Raw genomic sequence first — 22784 nt, 5'->3', positions numbered from 1 at the left:
TAACCTTATGAAACAAGTAAAGGTTTCAAAAACTGATAACCCTCTAAAAGTACAGTGTATCAGTACGCAAACTGCATACATACAGTACCATACACAAACTAACTGATGAGATTTCATTACTCTCTGTTGGATGAGTATTTCAATATACCAGAATACTGATTTTACTGAACTAATATGCAAGTACTAAATTAAATAAGCATTTCAAAGTAGAATGTACAAGTTAGTCCTCAATTTACACATTTTCCACATAACCAATTATTTGAAAGTTATAATGCTTCCTCCCATTAGAATGTTGACAATGTCAGCAACAATGGCTGAACTTTTAGCCCACGCTGGAAAAGCTGATGAAATCCTGAAACGCATACCTTTGTGTAGAAATACAGTAGAAAATATTGCTATTGAAGTAGCAGCAGATGAATAAAAGAGTGAGGCAGTAATATTCACTGAATGAAAAATTGGTATCTTATCTTCCAAAAAGTCTAGGTTTCCTACAGGGCTCTTGAATTCAACAGGTCCAAAAATAAATGAATCACTTCTACCTTCCAAATGGCTTCCCCTTCTATTATTGATTTCAGCTGGGAACACCATCATTCGTCCATGCCAATCCTTGTTCCCCACTCCTTTATACCAAAAATCAGTGATAATAACCTACCGCTTTTACTTCCCTAGATCAGTGTTTTTCAAACTGTACATTATAACCCAATATAAAATCGACTTATTAGGTAATAACCACCATTATCCTTAATGGAATGAAAATATTTGAGTTCACCTATAATAAAGATAAATGTTTTGTGGTAAGTTTGGCTTTGTGGTGTGTCTATGTATGCAGGGTCATGAAATAAAATACTTATCTTCCTACGGATTACAGTCAAAAGAGAATGAAAAACGTTGTCCCAGCAGTTCTCAAATCCATTCCTTCCTACTCCAGCTGCCTTGGTTCAGCATCCCAGTTGGTATCCTTGACTCCAGCATTGCTCCCTTGCATCTATACTGTTAGAGATATTCTTCTAAAACACAAGCTGAGCCTGTCACCTCCCTCTTTAAATCCTGTCTTGGCTCTGTGTCACCTCAAAGATGAAGGCCAAGCTCTTCTGCATCCCTTGGTGAGCACGACCCTCCCAGGCCCACCCCGGCTTACTATCTGTCTCCAACATGTCTTCCCCCATGCCCACTCAGACTTTACACTCCACCATACACAGATCAGAGGTCTCAAGCTTATTCTGTAAAGGGTTAGGTAGTAAACATTTTAGGCTTTGTGCATCTCTATTATAATTTACTCTTTGTTTTGGTTGGTGTTCTTTTTTTTTACACTTTAAAAATGTAAAAACTATTCTTAGCACATGGGCTATACAAAAATAGTCTATGGGCTAGATTTGGCAATGAGCCATAGTTTGCCAACACCTGCCATAGATTATAAAGAGTTTACCAACTTAACACACCTTTTTATGCTTCTACGCCTTTCCCCATGCTGTCCTCTCTGTTTTGAATACCTCTCCTCATTTCTATATCCAGCTAACTGGTATTTGTCCAAAATCTCTATCATGTAGGATATTCCTACTTAAAGTGAGGTATGTGGAACAACGGCAACAGCACCACTTAGACGCCTGTTAGAAGTGAAGAATCTTGAACCTTACCAAAGACGCAAACATCAAAATCTGCATTATTTTTTTTTAAAAGATGTTATTTATTTATTTATTTGACAGGTAGAGATCACAAGTAGGCAGAGAGGCAGGCAGAGAGAGAGAGAGGGAAGCAGGCTCCCCACTGAGCAGAGAGCCCAATGTGGGGCTCGATCCCAGGACCCCGAGATCATGACCTGAGCCAAAGGCAGCGGCCTAACCCACTGAGCCACCCAGGCGCCCCCAAAATCTGCATTATAACAAGAACCCCAGGTACTTCCCCATGCACACTGATGTTGGAGAAGCACTGCTCTAGCAAAACTGCTCTGACCAACCCTAATCCAGGTTAGGTGGTCTTCTATGTCACTGAACTTAGCATATTATACTGAAATCATCTCTTTACTCATTTTCTTCCTCATCATTTTCTGAATTCCTTATACAAGAGACCATGTCCCACCCATCTTTGAATCTCTAGAAATCAGCATCATACCTAGAATGTGGAAGAGCTCAATTAACGTTTATTAAACTGAAATAAACTAAGCTAAGCCTCAATTTTTTCATCTATGAAATGGACATAGTAACACTTGTCATAAAGAACTACTATGGGGATAAAATGAGACAATTACTAATTATTTTGTATAGTGTCTGACACAGTACGTACCCCATCAACATTACTTCCTTTTGCATTGAGTGAGTGGTATATTATTCAAACATTTAAAATTACATTTTAGGGGACACCTAGGTGGCTCAGTTAGTTAAGCAGCTGCCTTCGGCTCAGGTCATGATCCCAGGGTCCTGGGATCAAGTCCCGCATCAGGCTCCTTGCTCAGAGGCGAGCCTGCTTCTCCCTCTGCCTCTGCCTGCCACTCTGCCTGCTTGTGCTCTCTCTCTGACAAATAAATAAATAAAATATTTTTTTAAAAAATAAAACAAAATAAAATTACATTTTAGAGAGCATTTATGAAATAACATAAAGAAGAATGCAAAATTAAATTTACTTATAGTTTCCACTGCATAAAGAGTACACAAATATTTTGACAAACACTAGAGGAAAACATAGAAACAGTAAGTCTAATTTGTTACAGATAAGATTGTAAGTTAATTTTTCTTTCTTTCCTTTGCACTTGTGCTAATTTGGTTGTAATGATGTCTGTGAAATAATGTATTTTAGCAGAGAAAGAAGGTCAACAATAGGAAAAATGTGCTTGCAAAGAAATGTATATCCACAAAATATCACAGAGTCAAAAATATCAAGAGTTCTATGTATTTAATTTGATAGAATACTGTAAATAAGTCCTCTGGTGTGGAAATGATCTTCTCTTCTAAATCTAGCATATGGTAGGCAATCAACAATGTTTACTTGTTGGAGAAAAAGCACAGTTAGATCCTTCCTTTCTCTTGTTGGAAACAGATCATGTACTATTATTAAGCTTATCAGATGTTATTACTCCCTTGGCTTTTAAATAGAAGTATAGGGATGGGAGAGGGGGGCTGGCTATCTCAGTCCATAGAGCATGTGACTCCTGATTTCAGGTCGTGAGTTCAAGACCCACATTGAGTAAAGCTTACTTTAAAAGAAAAAAAAGAAAAGTTCATTTGCACCTGGCTGGCACAGTTGGTGGAGCATACAACCCTTGATCTTGGGGTTTTTAGTTCAAGCCCCACATTGGGTGTAGAGATTTCTTAAAAATACAATCTTTTTTAAAAAAAGAAGAAGTAGTAACAGGGATAGTCAGTGGAGGAGAGAGAAAAAAATGGTCAACAAGACAGAGAAAGAAGAGATGAGGAGAGAATGGGGCAGAAAAGAAAAGGAAGAAAGACTATCGACAAGAAAAGATTAAAGAGAGACGAGAGAAAAAGTCAAAAAGGACATTAAGATAAATAAATGCCCAAAGTAAAATATATTAGAGGCATTAAATTAACATGCACAGAAGTTCAGTCCCACTAACTTAGCAGCACAAAGAAGGGCCCAGGCTGTCTGATCACAAGTTTTAGTAGTAAAGCCAACAGAAGGTACGTACATGCCTATGGTCACGTGTACACGCATGACAAAAAAAATGGTGCATCCGAATGACCATTCATACTACGGTCAGGAAACAGTCTCAGCTTTTTCTCACATACCACTGTGAATACACCCAAGTCCCTCCCACTCCAAGCTTCAGTTCCTCTTGTATATGGAATGGTCTTTTATAATGTTAGTAACTCAGAGTGCCTATTAGTAGCAAACTCGGTTCTAAAGGCAGCCTCCCAGGTTCCTCCTGAACCTTTCTGAAGGCGCATTCCCAAAGCCTTCTGCGTTTGTCATCAGCACTGAGCATCTGCCTGGACTGTCCCAGGCAAATTATCTAGATTCATTTCCTGCTGACTTCCAACACAATCATATACTTATCATTAGCAAATAATTGAAGGACCTCTTAATTCATTATATTGGGCCAGGGAGACAAACATTACCATTCTCAACTACTCAATTGTACTAAATAATAAATCACGTGCCACTGTGTTAGTCTCAAGTGGCCTGCATCAATTCTAAGAGCTCATTCAGTTTCAGGAAGCAGCTTACTTCCTCCTTCCAAGCAAGTTTCACCAAAAATAACAAAGAATAAACTTTCAGGCTGCATGTGATTTTTAAGGCCTTTGGCTCCAAAAATTATTTTGTTACAAGTTCTTTCCCTGTCATCATTAAAAACGGCCTCCATTGGCTTAACAACAATTCAGGTTTTATTTCACTAAGGGTCTCTAAAAACTATTTTAGATTTGATATTTAATTGCATCAAGACAATTCTTCCAAATAAGCCCATAACAGACACATCCTGTTTTGTTCTTGGCTCTGTGGAAAATGAATACTAATGAAAAAACTACCGACACACATTTCCAGGAATATCATTTGACAAAAATTACAGAACCATCTTAAACAGGAACATACTGTATCTTGACTTCTACATGATTAACTCACTTAAATATTTAATATTTGACTATTATATATATATATATTTTAATATATATAAATATATATTTAATATTTTTGACTATTTTAACATTACTTTCTAGGTATTGGGAAACAGAGTCAAAAGCAAACATTTATACAACTTATGTCATTCATATAACTACCACTGTTATTTATATCTTTTATAGCATTAATCGAAGCTAGCGAATAAAATCTTAATTAAAAACATTCTACACTTGAGGCACCTGGGTGGCTCAGTGGGTTGGTGCCTCTGCCTTCGGCTCAGGTCATGGACTCAGGGTCCTGCGATCGAGCCCCGCGTAGGGCTCTCTGCACAGTGGGGAGCCTGTTTCCTTATCTCTCTCTGCCTGCCTCTCTGCCTACTTGTGATCTCTACCTGTCAAATAAATAAATAAAATCTTTTTAAAAAAATTCTAGACTTAAACAAAATACTAATAATCATTATGATAGATGGATGAATAACTAAAAACATAAAAATTACCTTAAATGTATAAAGCCTAAAAACTGTTGGTAAGATTACAAATTAAATTCATACATATACTTGTGACAAATTAAGACATTATATTCCAAATTTTGTTTTTAAAATATGCCTGTCTTTACATTAGATTTTATTAATGTAATAAATTTTTATTAATTAAAATTAATAAATTATTAATAAAAATTAATAAATTAATAATTTATTAATTAATCATTTTATTAATTAAAATTAATAAATTTATTAACTAGTCTAAAAACTAGTTCAAATCATGTTTTAAAAAAATGTACTAAAGTATTTAGGAAGGAAGCAAAACATAACAGACAATAGCCACCTTTTTTACTTATTTATCTGTCACAGAGAGAGAGCGAGCATGCACAAGCCGGGGAGTGATAGGCAGAAGGAGAACCAGACTCCCCACTGAGTAAGGAGCCTGATGTGGAACTCGATCCCACCACCCTGGGATCATGACCCCAGCAGAAGGCAGACGTTTTAACTAACCTAGCCACCCAGACATCCCCAGACAATGGCCACCGTAAGAAATATTATGATTCAGTATTTTCCATAAAATAGTGTGACCTTGAGTTTACAGTGCTTGGTCTAAGGACAAGAGATGTGCTAAGAGCTTAATAAATACAAAGCTGTATTTTAAACTTCAGGAGGCTGGTTCAGCAACCGGACAAAGCAATTCCACATAAATCTCTCCCAATGATTCCTTCTTTCCCCACACAAGTACTCCAAGCCACAGAGAAATTGTACATCTAGGCAGAAATGCTGAGAGAGTTAAGGATGTCAAAACAGAGTAAGTCCAAATAGTATCACTAACAAGGTATGCTGCCTGCCTATTCTAAACAAGTCAAAGAGAGGTTATTCTCTTTTCAACTGAGATTAATTTATTTAGAAAGAGGACCAGAGGGGGAAAAAATCTAAACATTCTAACAGCGTGGTTTTTTCCCTAAATGAATAAAATAATATGTAAATCTAATTTAAACAAATAAAAAATATTTTATATAAATAAATACTAGATAGCATCTGGTAAAAATAAGAAAAGAAGAAAAGGCAAAAGAAAAGAAAGGAAAAGGAGCAAAGACGTTACTATCAGCCCATAAAGATAAAGTAAGAGACCCACACTACCTCCAGTGCCAAAGAAAACACAAACAAATTTAGAATACAGAGTAACTACAAAATGTCTTAAAAGGCAATACTGGAAGTTTTATTAGCATAATTCTTACAAGCAACAGCTAGGTTTTTAAAATGCCATCAGTACATCTTTTTCAACACCTATCAATATTCCATCCCCTTCTATATGTCTCTGTATTAAGCTAGACAATTTTGGTGTGCAAGACTCTACAGCACTTTTTATTCCCTGTATCTCCTTTACCATACATGCAATATTACATCATTATTGTTACTAGCACTAAGAAACTGTTCCCACCACTACAGTAAAACTGTGTTCTACCTGATTACCAATGACCACCTAATTAGTAAATCCAAAGGCAACTTCTTACTCATCACCCTCTAATTTTTCTGTTAACATCTAATGCCAGTAACTACTTTCCTGCTTCTTAGAACTTTTTCTTTCTTTGGCATCCATGACTCAACACTCTCCCAGTTCTCCTCCCACCTCATAGACTATTCAATTCAGCTTCCTGTATCAAATCTACTTCCTCTTCCTGCTACAGAAACAGTCCCAAAGTTCTGTACTCAGCCCTCACTTCTCCCACAACAGTTTCTTCTTCCCTGATCTAATCTACTTCCATGGCTCCCCAATCTCTGTCTAAAGTCTGGGCCTCTCACAAGCCCTAGAAGTCCACTTCCAGTTGAATACAGGACAGCTCCACAAATATGTTCCACCTAAAACACCAATATACCCAACCCATCATCAGACACCATATCCCCAACTTATTCATAATCCAGTCATTCATTCATACACACACACGTGTGTACACATTTAGTGAGCACTTATCATGGGGCTAGACACTATGCTAAATGCTTCACATCATCAAATATTTTAGTCCTCACAAAATTCCAATAAATGGAATAGTTTTCCCCATTTTACAGATGGGGAAACCCAAAGAGCTTAAGTAATCTTTTCAAGGTCACATACTTAAAAAGTGGTAGAATTGGGATTTAAACCAGGCAATCTGATTTCAAAGATCATGCTTTTTTTTTAAGTTGTTGTTATTTTTTTTAACAGACAGAGAGCACAAGTAGGCAGAGAAGCAGGCAGAGAGAGAGGAGGAAGCAGGCTTCCTGCTGAGCGGAGAGCCCAATGCGGGTTCAATCCCAGGACCCTGGGATCATGACCTGAGCTGGAGGCAGAGGCTTTAACCCACTGAGCCACCCAGGCGCCCCTCAAAGATCATGCTTTAAACAACCACACTATATTACCTTCTGATTGTCAAGGCCTGAAATTTATCCATAGTCCTACACAGTCAGGCACTATGAACTTCTTCCTGTCACCTCCAGATCTCTCCCATCTGACCTTTTCCACTCCCACTGACATTACCATACTTCAGTCCTCAAATACCAGTTACCTTCTCTCAACTTCCCATCTCCTTTCTCTGTGTATTTCATTTATTACTCGTCACTCTCTTGGTTAAAATCATCAGTGGCTCAGAGCTCGCCACTGCCTACAGGATAAAGTTAGAACTCTTCCTAGCCTCATCTAGTACCACTCCTCTTCATAGCCATCATGTTCCAGTTAGAAATGGCATGTCATTCTTTTTGACTGCCTAGCATCTAATCCCCTTCTTATGTCTAGGCAATTCCCTACCATCCGATAAAGAAGCTAAAAATCCAAATGAATCTTTTACAGGCCTGCTTTGCAGCTACCTCATGGTACCTGACACAGGCCGTAACTAGTCAGATGTGTTATCCCGACTGAACTGGAAATTGGGCACAGAGAATTCTCTCTGGTAGCAAGAACAACTGCAGGAAGACTGGAGTCCTGGGCCACAAAAAGTGTGCAGGGCCAGAGCTGTCCCACAGCACAAGTACAGTCCCCACCCTCTGGAGGCAGCAGCATTTTGCTTGTGATTCCTCACTGGAGTGACAAGTATGGATCCAGACTGATAGCATTCAAACCTGATTTCTCTGCCATCATGACCACTCTGTGAGCTACCCAATATCCTTTCTGGCATCACTCAGGCCGTCAGCTGTTTCTAAGTAAGCTTCCTGACTAGCTCTTCAGACAAGTGGAATACCTCACTCACCTCAAAACATGCCCTTTGCTTTCCTGACTCACATGACCTTGCCCCCTGTTTCTTCCACCCAGAATTCTTCTCCATGAGTCAAAATTCTTCCTATCTTTTAAGGCCCAGCACAAGTGCTACTTTCCCCATAAACATAAAAGCAAATATTTCATGACCACTTTCCAAAGGCCAGGCATTCTCCTTGTCCAATGTTCACAAAAACAGTAGGAGACAGATACTAGCATTAACCCTATTTTATTGCTGAAACTACAGCAAAAACAAACAATGCACATCACCCAAAGTCACATGGCTAGTGAACAGTGATAGAGCTACAATTCACATCCAGGAAATCTGACTTCAGACCCCTGCCCTTAACCAGGGAACAGCAAATGACAGCCACGGATCAACTCTAGTCCATCAGCCAAACATGACTTATGGCATGTCTTATACAACCAAGACCTAAGAACAGTTTCTGCATTTTCAAATGGTTGGGGGGGGGAGAATAATGTTTCATGATCCATGAATATTATATAAAATTCACAAATTCACATTTCAAAGTCCGTGTTACTAAAGCACAGCAACATATGGTCTATGCTGCTTTCTTACCATAACAGCAGATTTAAGTAGCTGCAACAGAGACAATAGGGCCTAAAAGGGCACAAAGCCTCAAATACTTATTGTCTGGTCCTTTATGGAAAAAAGTTTAAGACGCTACTTTTGCCCATTAGATTACATTGCCTCTTACAAAGCTTTCCTTCCTTACCTCCCCACGCTGGAATAAATCTTTCCCTTCTTAGTATTCGCATGGCCTTTGCACCTCTCTTATAACAGGCAGCCTATTTTGCTTCGAATTACACTTGACTTACTTTTTTCCTTGAACAGACTACAAATTCCTTGAAGGCAGGCAGTAATCTTTTTCACTCTGCACTCCTCCTGGCACCTTGCTTATTGTTGGCAGTCAACAAACGCTTGCTGACTTTAAATAAAGTACTGCAGTATGAACTTTTAAACAAATTTTCCTAAAAATATATTAATAACTCTGAACTGACAGGAGGGGTAACAACAGGCCCCCTCAATCACTGCTGGTAGGTGTATAAATTAGTACAGCCTTTCTGACAGGTAATACTGCCTGTTCAGCAAATACCTTGAAAGTGTGTTTTTTAGAAGTCAGAATTCCACTGCTGGAAATTTGTCCTAAGGAAATAGGCAGCCTAGTGTGCAAACATGCAACAACAGTAGTCCCAGCAGCTGATGCATTTACCGAGTACATCCTACATGCCACATACTGAGCTAAGTCCTTTAAATGTAGAAGCTCCTAACCCTTAAACACTGTGATGAGCCCTATTTTATAGGTGAGTAAATTAAAACTCAAGAGGTGAAATAATTTGGGGTGCCTGGGTGGCTCAGTGGGTTAAAGCCTCTGCCTTCGGCTCAGGTCATGATCCCAGGGTCCTGGGATCGAGCCCCGCATCGGGCTCTCTGCTCCGTGGAGAGCCTGCTTCCTCCTGTCTCTCTGCCTGCCTCTCTGCCTACTTGTCATCTCTGTCTATCAAATAAATAAATAAATAAATAAAACCTTTAAAAAAAAAAAAAAAAAAAAGAGGTGAAATAATTTGTCAAAAGTTAAGGAATGGGGCGCCTGAGTGGCTCAATGGTTTAAAGCCTCTGCCTTCGGCTCAGGTCATGATCCCAGGGTCCTGGGATTGAGCCCCACATCGGGCTCTCTGCTCAGCAGGGAGCCTGATTCCTCCTCTTTCTGCCTACCTCTCTGCCTACTTGTGATCTCTGTCAAACAAATAAATAAAAAATCTTAAAAAAAAAAAGTTAAGGAATGACAGATTTCTTTTAAGGGGAGCACTACAGCTGATTGTAATTCTGTGTATTAGTCTTTTCTATACTTACTACTATAATAAGCATGCATTACATATGTAATTTTTTAAGGCAGAAAGATAGCACAGAAACCCTCCTCCTGTCTTTTTTTTTTACTTTGGAAGCTCAGGGAAAATAAGTCAAAACAGAATAAGCAAATGCCCTTTTTCATTTACTTTGGAAAGCACAATAAAAAGTCACCATTCTGGACTTTGAAATGAGGATAGTATTTCCTCACACGAAACAGCCTTGAGAATAACAATGTGGAGTCTATGCTTTCCATATAGCAACACTCAGCCAATTTTGCCCTGCTCTCCTAAAATGCCATACTGGTTTTGCCAATATGTAAGTAGACAGAAAATTATGTTGTAACTTGTACTGAATAAAGACTCTGGATATGAAGACGGAGTCATCCATAATTATAGCAATTTAGAGAGGAAAAGTCCCACCCTGTCTGCAAATCTCCAGGGATATGACATGACCCCAAATCACTGAGTTTTGGACTTTTTTTTTTTTTTAATATTTTATTTATTTATTTGACAGAGAGAGAGATCACAAGTAGGCAGAGAGGCAGGCAGAGAGAGAGAGAGAGGAGAAAGCAGGCTCCCTGCTGAGCAGAGAGCCCGATGTGGGACTCGATCCCAGGACCCTGAGATCATGACCCGAGCCGAAGGCAGCGGCTTAACCCACTGAGCCACCCAGGCGCCCCAGTTTTGGACTTTTTTGGACTCAGGCTGTTTTGCCTCTGATCCAAAAACACTAGTCCCGGATCTCCTTCTATATCTACACTGAATTAGCACAATACTTCCATGCTAGATCTATTAAGTGCTATGATGACCACATCAGAATTTCCCAGAGCCACACCTTACCTCTTCTGGCACAATAATTAATGGATACTTGTCCTCAGATAAAAAGTTGAAAATGACCCATATTTTAAATGCATCTTCTTCTGTAATGAGCAGGGGACTCTTGGTGAGGTTCTTTTTGACACAGAGGGTCCAACACATCCTATTGAATTCAATCTTGTCAAAGTTGTCTTGGACCTAAAAAAGAATGAGTTAAAATTTCAGTGAAAAAATTCCAATGAGTGAGGAAATATTCTAAAATATGCAGGATATAAGCCAAGTAGAACAGATACAGGTTTCCGTTTTAACCAATCCAATTAACCAATAAGCATTTTCTAAGTACTTGCTTGTGTACCACACTTTCAAAAGCCCAATTAAGAATGTTATATTTAGCGGGACAGTAAAGTAACATCTACCTGTCCAAATCACTCACTTGGCACATAAAATACTAGCTTGTTGAATAGTTATTTTTTCACATGTACACATTCTCTTCTAAATAAAACTACCAACCCTGGTACAGAGGAGTGGAGAATGTCAATTACTTCATATGAGCCATATGCAAATATCTCATCTCTACCTGTACAGTCAAAGAAGACATTTTCTTTTTGGGGGGAAGGGAAGCTTTAATTGAAATTCTAAAATGATAGCCCCGACATACAGTCATTCAATCATGCATTCGATATTCCCTCAGCATCTACCATGAACCAAGTACTATGCTACAAATTAAGGATGTAAAGATTAAGAACTGGTCTCTGCTCATAAAATATTCCGTTTATTAGGGAAAATAGATATGCAGCAGACAAATTCTAATATAATACCATGTATAATGCAATAGATTTTCACTCATTTAACAGATAAGATTTAGATAGTAATTATTATCTGCTAGGGATACTTAATATAATACTAGCCCATGTCTCCAAGTAATGTCAAGACAATTACAATATAGTATGGTAAGTACTATAATAGAGGTAAGCAGAGGGTTCTGTGGGAACACTGAGAAACTAATCTAATCTTAAGAACTGGGGGAAGATTTGCAGAAAAAGTGACATGACAACAGAGTAGAGTCCTAAAGGTTCATTAAATATCAAACAGTTTATAGTCACTATGGAAAACAGAATGGAGGATCCTCAAAATAATTTTTTTAAAAATCCCATATGAGGGACGCCTGGGTGGCTCAGTTGGTTAAGAAGCTGCCTTCGGCTCAGATCATGATCCCAGCATCCTGGGATGGAGTCCCACATAGGGCTCCTTGCTCAGCGGGGAGCCTGCTTCTCCCTCTGCCTCTGCCTGCCACTCTGTCTGCCTGTGCTCGCTCTCTCCCCCTCTCTCTCTCTGATAAATTAAAAAAAAAAAAAAAAAAAAAAATCTTTAAAAAAAAAAAATCCCATATGATCCAGCAATTCCACTCTGGGAATGTATCCAAAGGTAACAAAAATGCTAACTCAAAAAAATATCTGCATCCCCATGTTCCTAGCAGCATTATTTACAATAGCTAAGACATGGAAACAACCTAAGTGTTCATCGACAGATGAATGGATAAAGAAGTTGTGCTGTATCTCAATCCCAGGACCCAATCAGGAACTGAACCGAAATCAAGAATCAAACACTTAACTGACTGAGCCACCCAAGCGCCCCTTACAACCTGCATTTAAAAATCCATATTCTGGGACAATAAGGAAAATGTACTAGAGAAGGCAGAATGGGTGGCAGGACGATATGAACAAAGCATTTCTTTTTGGAAAGAGAGAAACAAAGTGCTATGTGTACCATAAGGAAGGAGTCACTAACAGACAGCAGTGAGAAATTTCTCTTGATCTCTACCTAGAATTTGTGGTGGGCACACCAGTTCCCTAGGAGTACGAAGATATCCTCTGTGCTCTGTTTTCAGTACCCTGTCTCAGTCTGGCACCATTTCCCACACCCCAATCGTACACAATTGATCCCACAAAGGGAAAGCAGTAGATGCTGATGCAGCTTCTTTTTCTTTTCTTTTTTTCTTTAACACCATTTATGAAGACTTTTAGTGTGTATGTTTGGCATTTTATATGCAGTTTCTGACTTAAACTTTATAGTATCCATGTAAGGCCAAATATTGCCCCTATTTTACATATCAGGAAATAGAGATTAAGAAAAATTGAGTACTTTTATCAAGTTCACATGGCTTGTAAATCTGAGGAAACAAAAGTTCAGAAAAACTGAATACTAAGTTCACATGGCTGGTAAATATAAAAGCTAGAGCTTAAATCAAAGCTCAAATGCTGTATCTTTCCACTATGCTAAACTGCTTACAGAACTCAGTAGATGGAGGACCTCTGTGCGATAGAAGACATCTCTACAGGACTCGTTTCACAGGCCACCACCATCAACTCTATCCTACACCCCCAAAAAAACACTTTGGGGAATCACATGTATACAAAAGCATGTAGGGGCACCTGGTTGGCTCAGTGGGTTAGGCCTCTGCCTTCAGCTCAGGTCATGATCTCAGGGTCCTGAGATGGAGTCCCAAGTCAGGCTCTCTGCTCAGTGGGGAGTCTGCTTCCCCTCTCTCTCTGACTGCCTCTCTGCCTACTTCTGATCTCTCTCTCTGTCAAATAAGTAAATAAAATTTAAAAAAAAAAAAAAAAAAAAAAAAAAAGCATGTAGCCTTACCCTGAAGAACAAGAAGTGATTCTACGTGTATTATCTGATGAATTATAGGGTTTCTGAGGGGGAGTGGCTAGACTTATAGCTAGAAAAAGCAAACAAACCAAATCACAAACAGCTTTGTAATTTTAAGAAACACAATAAGAAACCCCCAATTGAAGGGGTTTAGAGCAGAGAATGAGAACAGGTCGTCAGTGGCCCTGATTACTACTTTGCAGAAAGATGGTATTTGAGGCCGACCTTGAAGTATATGAAGAGTGCAAGGGAAAATATTACAAAAGACAGAAAAGGAAATGGCATGAGCAAAGGTATGGCAGAAACATCACACCATCACATCATACCAACCAAAAGTATGGCAGTTTAGGGAATAGTCACAGGATGGAAGGAAAGATAAAGTTTTCAATTATGAGCATCTTCCTGAAGGTCTGGTAAGATATTTAGATGGAGGTGTCCAAAGACAAACAAAGTGGAATGTAGCCTAAGAGGAGAAGCAGATCTGTGAATCAACTGTATGCTGTTGACAACAGAAGCCATGATAGTCAATGAGATCACTGACACAATACGTAAATCGAGAAAAGAGATGGAATCAAAAAACAAAACCTCGGGGCATATAGACATTTACAAAGCAAGAGGAGGAAGAGGAATTATGATGACCAAAAGAACAATCAAAGTGGTAGAAGAATCACAAAGATATGAAAATTGAGTGAGGAAACATTTAAGAAAGTTTGATCAATAGTGCCAAATACTACAGAGATTAAAAAGGAGTTGAGAAAAGACCACTGGTTTAGAAACTTAGTGGTTACTAGTTACCTTCAAGATAGCCAAGAAGTTTGGGTAAAAATCAGATTGCAACGACATCAAAAACCAAGCAAATTCTCCATAAATTTTCCCAGGAAATAAATAGTGGCTTTTTGATCCAAATCCACCATATAACTTAATTTTAATAAATTGTCTGTTTGGCTCATTCCTTTCTCTAAAATTTAATGCACTATTCTTCAGTTTCATCATGCTCAAGAATAAAAACATACTAAATGAAGGCATTTACGTATTTTTAAAAAGTACAAAATAAGATCATGTATGAAAAGCCCACGCTAACATTGTACACAACAGTGGAAAACTGAGTTTTTCTTCTAGGATCAGGAACAAGGCAAGGATGCCCACTCTCACCACTTGTATTCAACACAATACTGAAAGTCCTAGCCAGAGCAATAGGCAGGCAGTCAGGCAGGCAAGAAGGGAAAGAAACGGGAAAAAAGAAAAAGAAAAAGGAAAGACAAGACAAGACATAACAAGACAGAGGGAGGGAGGGAGGAATGAAGGAAGAGAGGAAGGAAGGGCATCCAAATGAGAAAGGAAGAAGTAAAATTACCTGTTTGCAGATAACATGCTCTTTCTTTTATGTAGAAAACTCTAAAGATTCCACAAAGAAAACTTGTTAGAACTAATAAGTCTGGCAAAGATGCAGGATACAAATCAACACTTAAAAATCAGTTCTGTTTCTAGACACTAACAATAAGCAATCTAAAAAAGAAATTTTAAAAATCCCATTTAGCATAGTATCAAAAAGAATACAATACTTAGAAATAAACTTAACCAAGGAGGCAGAAGATTTGTACATTGAAAACTACAAAATGTTACTGAAAGAAATTAAGGATGACATAAATAAATGGAAAGACCTCCCATGTTCATGGATTGGAAGACTTGCTATTGCTAAAATGTTCACACTACCCAAAGCAATTTACAGATTCAATGTAATCCCTATCAAAATCCCAATGGCATTTTTTTTCCCAGAAACAGAAAACATCATGCTGAAATTCACACAGAATATCAAAGGACCATGAATAGCCAAAATAATCTTAAGAAGAACAAAAGTGGAGACCTTATACTTAAACAAAATATATCACAGCTACAGTAATCAAAATAGTATGGTACTAGCATAAGGAGAGACATATAGACCAGTAAAACAGAGCCCAGAAATAAATCCTCATGTATGTAGTCAAATGATCTTTAACAAGGATGCCAAGACTATATAACGAGGAAAAGAAAGTCTCTTCAACAACTGGTGCTAGGAAAACTAAGTGTCCGTATGCAGCAGAATAAAATGGGCCCTTATATTACACCATATACAAAAATTAATGCAAAATGGAGTAAAAATCTAAATGTAAGACCTGAAACTACAAAACTCCTACAAGAAAACAGAGGGGAAGAGCTTCACGACACTGAAATGGGCAATGATTTCTTGAATATGACAATTATAGCAAAGGCAACAAAAGCAAAAAGAACTAAGACTACATCAAACTTTAAAACTTCTGCACAAAATTAAAGTAAAAAATAGATTACTTTAATTGGCTCTATTGTTGCCCAATGGTGAACCAGTCCTTGCCCATCACAGAAGTTACACTCCAGGAGGAGGGGTATCAGTATCAAGCAATACAGCAATAACCTAACCATCTACATGATGAAAACTCTGGTAAATGCTACAAAGGGAAAACACAGGAAAGTGTAAGAACACTTTATAAGACAGCAAATTAGCTCTGGGAAGGGCAGTGTGCTCCCTGGAGAAACCTCCCTGAGGAAGTAACAATCAAGCTGAGACCTACAGGATGAACAGGAATTAGATGCATTTTAAGGGTGGAGGAAGCCTTACAACAGAGGAAGCGACATGTCTGAAGGCTCTGTGGCAGGAAGGGTCTTGGTAATATGAGGAACAGAGAGAAGAAGAGAGAAGACCAACATAACTGCACTGAAGTGAACGAGAAGGGGAGAGGAAGAAAAGGAGGCTGGAGAAGGCAGCAGAGGCCAAATCAAACAGGCTCTGCATGCCATGATAAGGACGTTGGGCTTCACCTAAAAAACACAAGCCATTGAAGGATACGGGCTCAATATTTAATGCTTGCGAGATTAAAATAAATCTATACACTGAGAAGATTTCAAGGTCTATTCTAACTATAAAAGGTCTAGAAATCTATGATTCCATACTCCATCTCATCTAAGATTACAAACTGCTCCAAAATCCCAGTTTACATCACACATAATCAATTGAAAGTCTCACATCTTTTAAAAAACTGATAACGGCTGCCAGTGGTTTCAAGGTATCCAAATGGAAGATAATACCCTAGAAAGAAGTGTATAGAGTTGTTCTCATTTTCAACATATTTCCTTCTCACTAAAATCCATACAAGATAGTGATGCTATTTATAGACCTCAATTCTAACTAAAAGACTTAAAGTATTTACAAAACTAAACACACATGTTCTCTAAACTAGAATTCTCATCCAAACCAGCTCAAGACTAAAGTTCCTGTGGCACAGACACAGTCCTCAGAAGATAGGGAAATTGGCCAGTTTGATGCTTTGGAAACTGATTGTAGAAATTGTTTTCTCAGAAAGTATTCATACTCTCCCAGGGCACCTGGGTGGTTCAGTGGGTTAAAGCCTCTGCCTTTGGCTCCAGTCATGATCCCAGGGTCCTGGGATCGAGCCCCACACTGGGCTCTCTGCTCAGCAGGGAGCCTGCATCACCCTCTCTCTGCTGCCTCTCTGCCTACTTGTAATCTCTCTCTCTCTCTCTCTGTCAAATAAATAAATAAAATCTTAAAAGTATTCATACTCTCCCATCAATAATTATACTTCAAATAATCTATCCTAGAAAGAGAATCAGAGTCAGATAATAATTTACTTAGAATAGTCACTATTGTTTATAAGAGTAGTGGAAAAAAATAAAATATAAGCCCACCAAAAATGGCATAGTTATAAAGCCACAGGACAAAATTATCATACAGTCATTGAATACCACTTAGCGGCTGGGTGACCTGAGTCAAGTAATGTAACCCAAAGCCCAGTTTCTTTGTCTTTACAATGGCAGTGATGATGGTACTTAACCCATGGAGCTGATATAAAGAATTAATCAGAACACTTGTTTAAAATATTTAGCAGAGGGGCGCCTGGGTGGCTCAGTCAGTTAAGCGTCCATTTTTTTTTTTTAAGTTTCCTTTCTGTGTTCCAGAATTCATTGTTTATGCACCATACCCAGTACTCCATGCAATACTTGCCCTTCACAACACCCACCACCAGGCTTACCCAACCTCCCACCCCCTCGCCCCTCCAAAACCCTCAGTTAGCTCCTCAGAGTCCACAGTCTCTCATGGCTCGTCTCCCCCTCCGATTTCTCCCAACTCCCTTCTCTCCAACTCCCCATGTCCTCTGTGTTATTCCTTATGCTCCACAAGTTAAGTGAAACCATATGATAATTGACTCTCTCTGCTTGATTCATTTCACTCAGCATAATCTCCTCCAGTCCCATCCATGTTGATTCAAAAGTTGGGTATTCACCCTTTCTGATGGAGGCATAATATTCCATTGTATATATGGACCATATCTTCTTTATCCATTTGTTTGTTGAAGGGCATCTTGGTTCTTTCCACAGTCTAGTGACTGTGGCCATTGCTGCTATGAACATTGGGGTACAGATGGCCCTTCTTTTCACTACATCTGTATCTTTGGGGTAAATACCCCATAGACAATTGCAAGGTCATAGGGAAGCTCTTGATCCTTGATTTCAGCTCAGGTCATGAGATTGAGCTCCACCTGCAGGGATTAGGCTTAAGACTCTCTCTCTATCTCTCCTGCCCCTCCCCACCCTCATGCACTCTCTCTAAAATAAATAGATCCTTTTAAAAAATTTAATGAAATATTCAGCCATCAAAAGGAATGAGGTACCATTAAATGCTACAATGTAGATGAATTTTGAAGACATGCCAAATGAAAGAAGGCAGACACAAAAGGCCTCACATTTATGAGTCCAGAATAGGCAAATCTATAGAAATAGAAAATAGATTAGTGGTTTCTTAGGAGTGTGGGGAAGGAGAGAGTGAGTCCTAATGGATACAGTTTTTTTGAAGGAAGGTAAAGAAAATATTCTAAAATTGACTATGGTGTTGTCTGCACAAAAGAAGTGACTACACTACACTACACTACACTGGGTGGTTCAGTATGTTAAGCATCAGACTCTTGGCTTGAGCTCAGGCCATGATCTCAGGGTCCTGGGATTGAGCCATGTCAAGCTCCCACTCAGCAGGAGTCTACCTGTCTACCTCTCTCCCTCCCCCTGCTCACACTCGTGTTTCTCCCTAAAATACACAAATAAATGTTTTTTTTGTTTTTTTGTTTTAAAGTCCCTAGGATGCCTGAGTGGCTCAGTCAGTGAAACATCTGCCTTTGGCTCAGGTCATGATTCCAGGATCCTGGGATCAAGTCCCACATCAGACTCATTGCTTGGCGGGAAGCCTGCCTCTCCCTCTGCCTGCCGCTCCCCCTGTTTGTGTGCTCACTCTCTCTCTGACAAATAAATAAAATCTTAAAAAAGAAGTGGTTATACCAAGAACCACTGAATTATACACTTTAAATAAGGCTTTTATTTTAAAAAACAGTATTTCTTTAAACCATGTCACTCTTATATTGCTGGCCACAGTACTCAGTGGCATAAAGTCATCCACAATTTTCAGCATTTAACCTCTTTTTTCACCAGAAATTTTTAGTGCTGGGCACCACCTGGGTAGCTCAGTCAATTAAATGTCCAACTCTTGATTTCCGCTCAGGTCATGATCTCAGCGTCATGAGATCAGGCCGCACCCATCAGGCTCTGTGCTGGGCATGGAGCCTGTTTAAGATTCTCTCCCTCCCTCTCTCTCTGTCCCTCTCCAACCACCTCTTCACCTCAAACACATGCTCTCCCCCTCTCAAAAAATTAAAATTGAAAAAAAAAGTCCTTAGTGCTGTATAACTTCACAAATGTGATGAAAATATAGAGTCTGACTTGACCATTATGCCAAAATAATACTACGTAACTCTTAAGCAACAATGAAAGAAAAAATAACACAGGCTAATAAATTTTAAAAAACTGTACAAAAACATGGTTTTGGGTAGTTGAGAGCAGTAGGACTTCCTATTGAATGACAGTTGTTAGGCACCCATTTGAAGATATTTTGATTGCTGATGATATACGGATTCAAGCAACAGAAATCTGAAACTTCATTTTATGGAAGAACTAGAACTGACATGAACAGCAAGCTTTTGGTATGTCAGCCTAGAAAACAGAATGCAGATGCTACTAGCCTTTAGAGAAAGGACATTATATTGAACCGAAACATTTCTTTTTGCTTTTCTTCCATGTGTATGTATGTTTCCAAAAAGCCAAAAGCAAAAAAGAAAAGGATTTTTTTTTTAAGATTCTATTTATTTATTTGACAGAGAGAGATCACAAGTAGGCAGAGAGGCAGGCAGAGAGAGAGAGGGAAGCAGGTCCCCTGCTGAGCAGAGAGCCCAATGCGGGACTCGATCCCAAGATCCTGAGATCACGACCTGAGCGAAAGGCAGCAGCTTAAACCACTGAGCCACCCAGGTGCCCAAGAAAAGGATTCTTCTAGGAAAGCAGCAAATTCCCCAATGAGACTAGGCATCTTGCTAACAGATTACTATTGGTTTTAGTCATAAATAGCTCAGAACAACCCTTAAAATGTGGAATCAGGAAAAAGAACTGAAAATGATTCAGACCCAAAAGCCTAACAAGTTATTAAATCTCATAAGAGAATTAGATTGCTACATAAATATGCTGAAGTAGAATTACCTTTTGATGTAATCTATCAGGGCTCAGTAGTAAAAAGGTAACAAATATATTGCTTTCTTCAATTATTTACTGTCAGATAATCCAGATATAACGTCTCTTTGCAAAAAAAGAAGAGGGGAGGCTCACAAAAACATTCTTCCTAAATGTTCACAGAATCCCATTTTTTACTAAAGAAGAAATTTAACAAAAAAGTAAAAAAATAAAAGTTAACACTCTGGGAAGGCAAAATAATTGATACAAGAACACAGGCATATTAATCATTTGATGTCTCAGGAAAGCTGAAAATAAATCCTGTCATCATGAAGAACAACAGAAATATGATTATCTCTGAAAGCAAATACAGAAATCAATTGGAAAAATTAGTTTTTAGAAAGTGAATTTCAACATAATTTATCTCTCAGTCCCAGCCCCTTCAGAATAATTAACCTAGACAAAGGCAAAAAACCTCTAAAACCACCTGGAGAAAATGTGATGAGAATGAACACTAAAGAACACAAGATACTAATTATGAGAAAAGACTCATGTTAAAACTCATGTTTTTTGAGAAAAAAACCTAAGAAACTAGAGGCTGACAGAGTTTGAGATTTGTCAGAATAGCTTTTAAGCCTCTTCCCCTTCCCCTATATACCCCATAATTGGAAAAACAGTAATTCTTAAAGGAAGTAATTAATCCCTCAACAGTACAGTTAAAAGAACACTGATCTAGAAATTAAATGGCTTAGGTTTAAAATCTCCCTAACCCTTATTAGTTAGGCAACCTTATGCTCAGCTTCCTCCTAGGTTAAATGGGAGTAAGAATTCCAGTTATGCATTACAGGATTAACATGAGGATCGAATGAGATAGTGTGTGATGTGTATGTGTGTGTGTGTGTGTGTGTGTGTGTGTATGTTTATGTATATGTATATGTATGACACACACAGATATGTTATCACATCTTGCAAATTTAATCATTATTTTCTATTTCTTTTGCATAACCAATTAGAATCTCTAAACTTTATGTTAACGTTCTCCAGTCACTATTGGCACTTTTTCAACCAAGTTTCAAAACAAGGCACTAATCTTTTTCAATTTAAACCCACACCATGGAAACCTTGGCTGTTTTATTTGGATTGAAGGACTGGCAAAATTCCACTCCAGGTGGCTAAGCAATAATAAACAAGAACTTACTGTTTCATCATATCCTCATTCATTTTGAGTAAGTTTTTCTCCAAACTTAGTAGCTAATTTTGAACTTTTTAAATACTGCTATATTTGCTCCCCCCATTACAAAACTTTAAAACACCTAAATACTAAAGGAAAAAACATTTTAAAGCTTAAAATTCAAGGTATTTAATGAAAGTTACACCAACAAGAACAAAATGCAGTATTAGGGTACAGCACTTTGAGACATGAAACCATGTTTCTCTATCCACTGGCCCACCCTACACAAATTCTAGCACTGAAAAGGCAATTTTCAGATTTCTGAATACTTCCCAGTACATTCTACATTTTACTAACAGACACAATTCTGCTGATTGTTTTTTAATTTGGGGGGAGGGTAGAGAGCAGAAGGAGAGGGAGAAAGAGAATCTTTCTTTTTTTTTTTTTTTAAGATTTTATTTATTTATTTGACAGACAGAGATCAGAAGTAGGCAGAGAGGCAGGCAGAGAGAGAGGGGGAAGCAGGCTCCCTGCTGAGCAGAGAGCCAGATGTGGGGCTTGATCCCAGGACCCTGAGATCACAACCTGAGCCGAAGGCAGAGGCTTAACCCACTGAGCCACCCAGGCACCCCGGAGAAAGAGAATCTTAAGCAGGCTCCACACCCAGTGCAGACCCCAAGGGAAAGCTCAATCTCAGAACCCTGAGATCACAACCTAAGCCAAAATCAAGAGTTGGGATGCTTAACCAACAGAGCCACCCAGGTGCCACTGACTATCTTTAATTTTTAAGATTAAACACACTCACACAGCAGGGCATCAAATATTTGTGGAATTTAAGACATATTTACTTATAATACAACTACAGAGCACAAATGAACTACCTCATCAGTGAACAGAACAGCACCCAGGAAAAGCTCCAGAAAATAGTACAGCATCATATGAAATTTTGAGACCTCACAAATCAGTTTCCATATAATCTGATTTAAAACATTTCTAAAGATTTATTTATTTATTTATTTCAGAGAAAGGGGGAGAGAGAGAAAGTTCACAGGCAAGGGGTAGAGCAGAGGAAGAGGGAGAGGCAGACTTCCCACAGACCAGGGAGCTTCCTGCAGGGCTCATTCCCAGGACTCCTGGATCATGACTGGAGCCAGAGGCAGGCACTTAACTGACTGAGCCACCCAGGCGACCCTAGACAATTTTTTTATTGAAACATAATTCACATACCATAAAACTTGCATTTTAAAGTGTACAATTCAATAGATTTTAATATATTCACAAAGTTTTGCAACTACCATCACTATCTAATTCTAGAACATTTTCATCATTCCAAAAAGAAATCCCAAGCCCATTGGTAGTTACTCACCATTCCAACTTCCCCTCAACCTCTGTCAACCACTAATCTACTT

The 22784-nt window shown here is 38.6% G+C and overlaps 1 protein-coding gene across 2 annotated transcripts in view; it reads right to left on the bottom strand.

Annotated features, from left to right (window-relative positions):
- SWAP70 (switching B cell complex subunit SWAP70) overlaps positions 1–22784 on the bottom strand; it is a 68414-nt gene that overhangs the window by 18219 nt on the left and 27411 nt on the right. For both annotated transcript variants that reach the window (XM_059135834.1, XM_059135845.1), the window contains one exon: positions 10992–11165. In XM_059135834.1, the coding sequence (XP_058991817.1) occupies positions 10992–11165 (174 nt within the window). The remainder of the gene's footprint in view (positions 1–10991; positions 11166–22784) is intronic.

Source organism: Mustela lutreola, chromosome 1 (assembly GCF_030435805.1).
Source record: "Mustela lutreola isolate mMusLut2 chromosome 1, mMusLut2.pri, whole genome shotgun sequence".
In the NCBI taxonomy this organism is placed as follows: domain Eukaryota; kingdom Metazoa; phylum Chordata; class Mammalia; order Carnivora; family Mustelidae; genus Mustela; species Mustela lutreola.
This window is presented reverse-complemented; position numbering and strand designations above follow the sequence as displayed.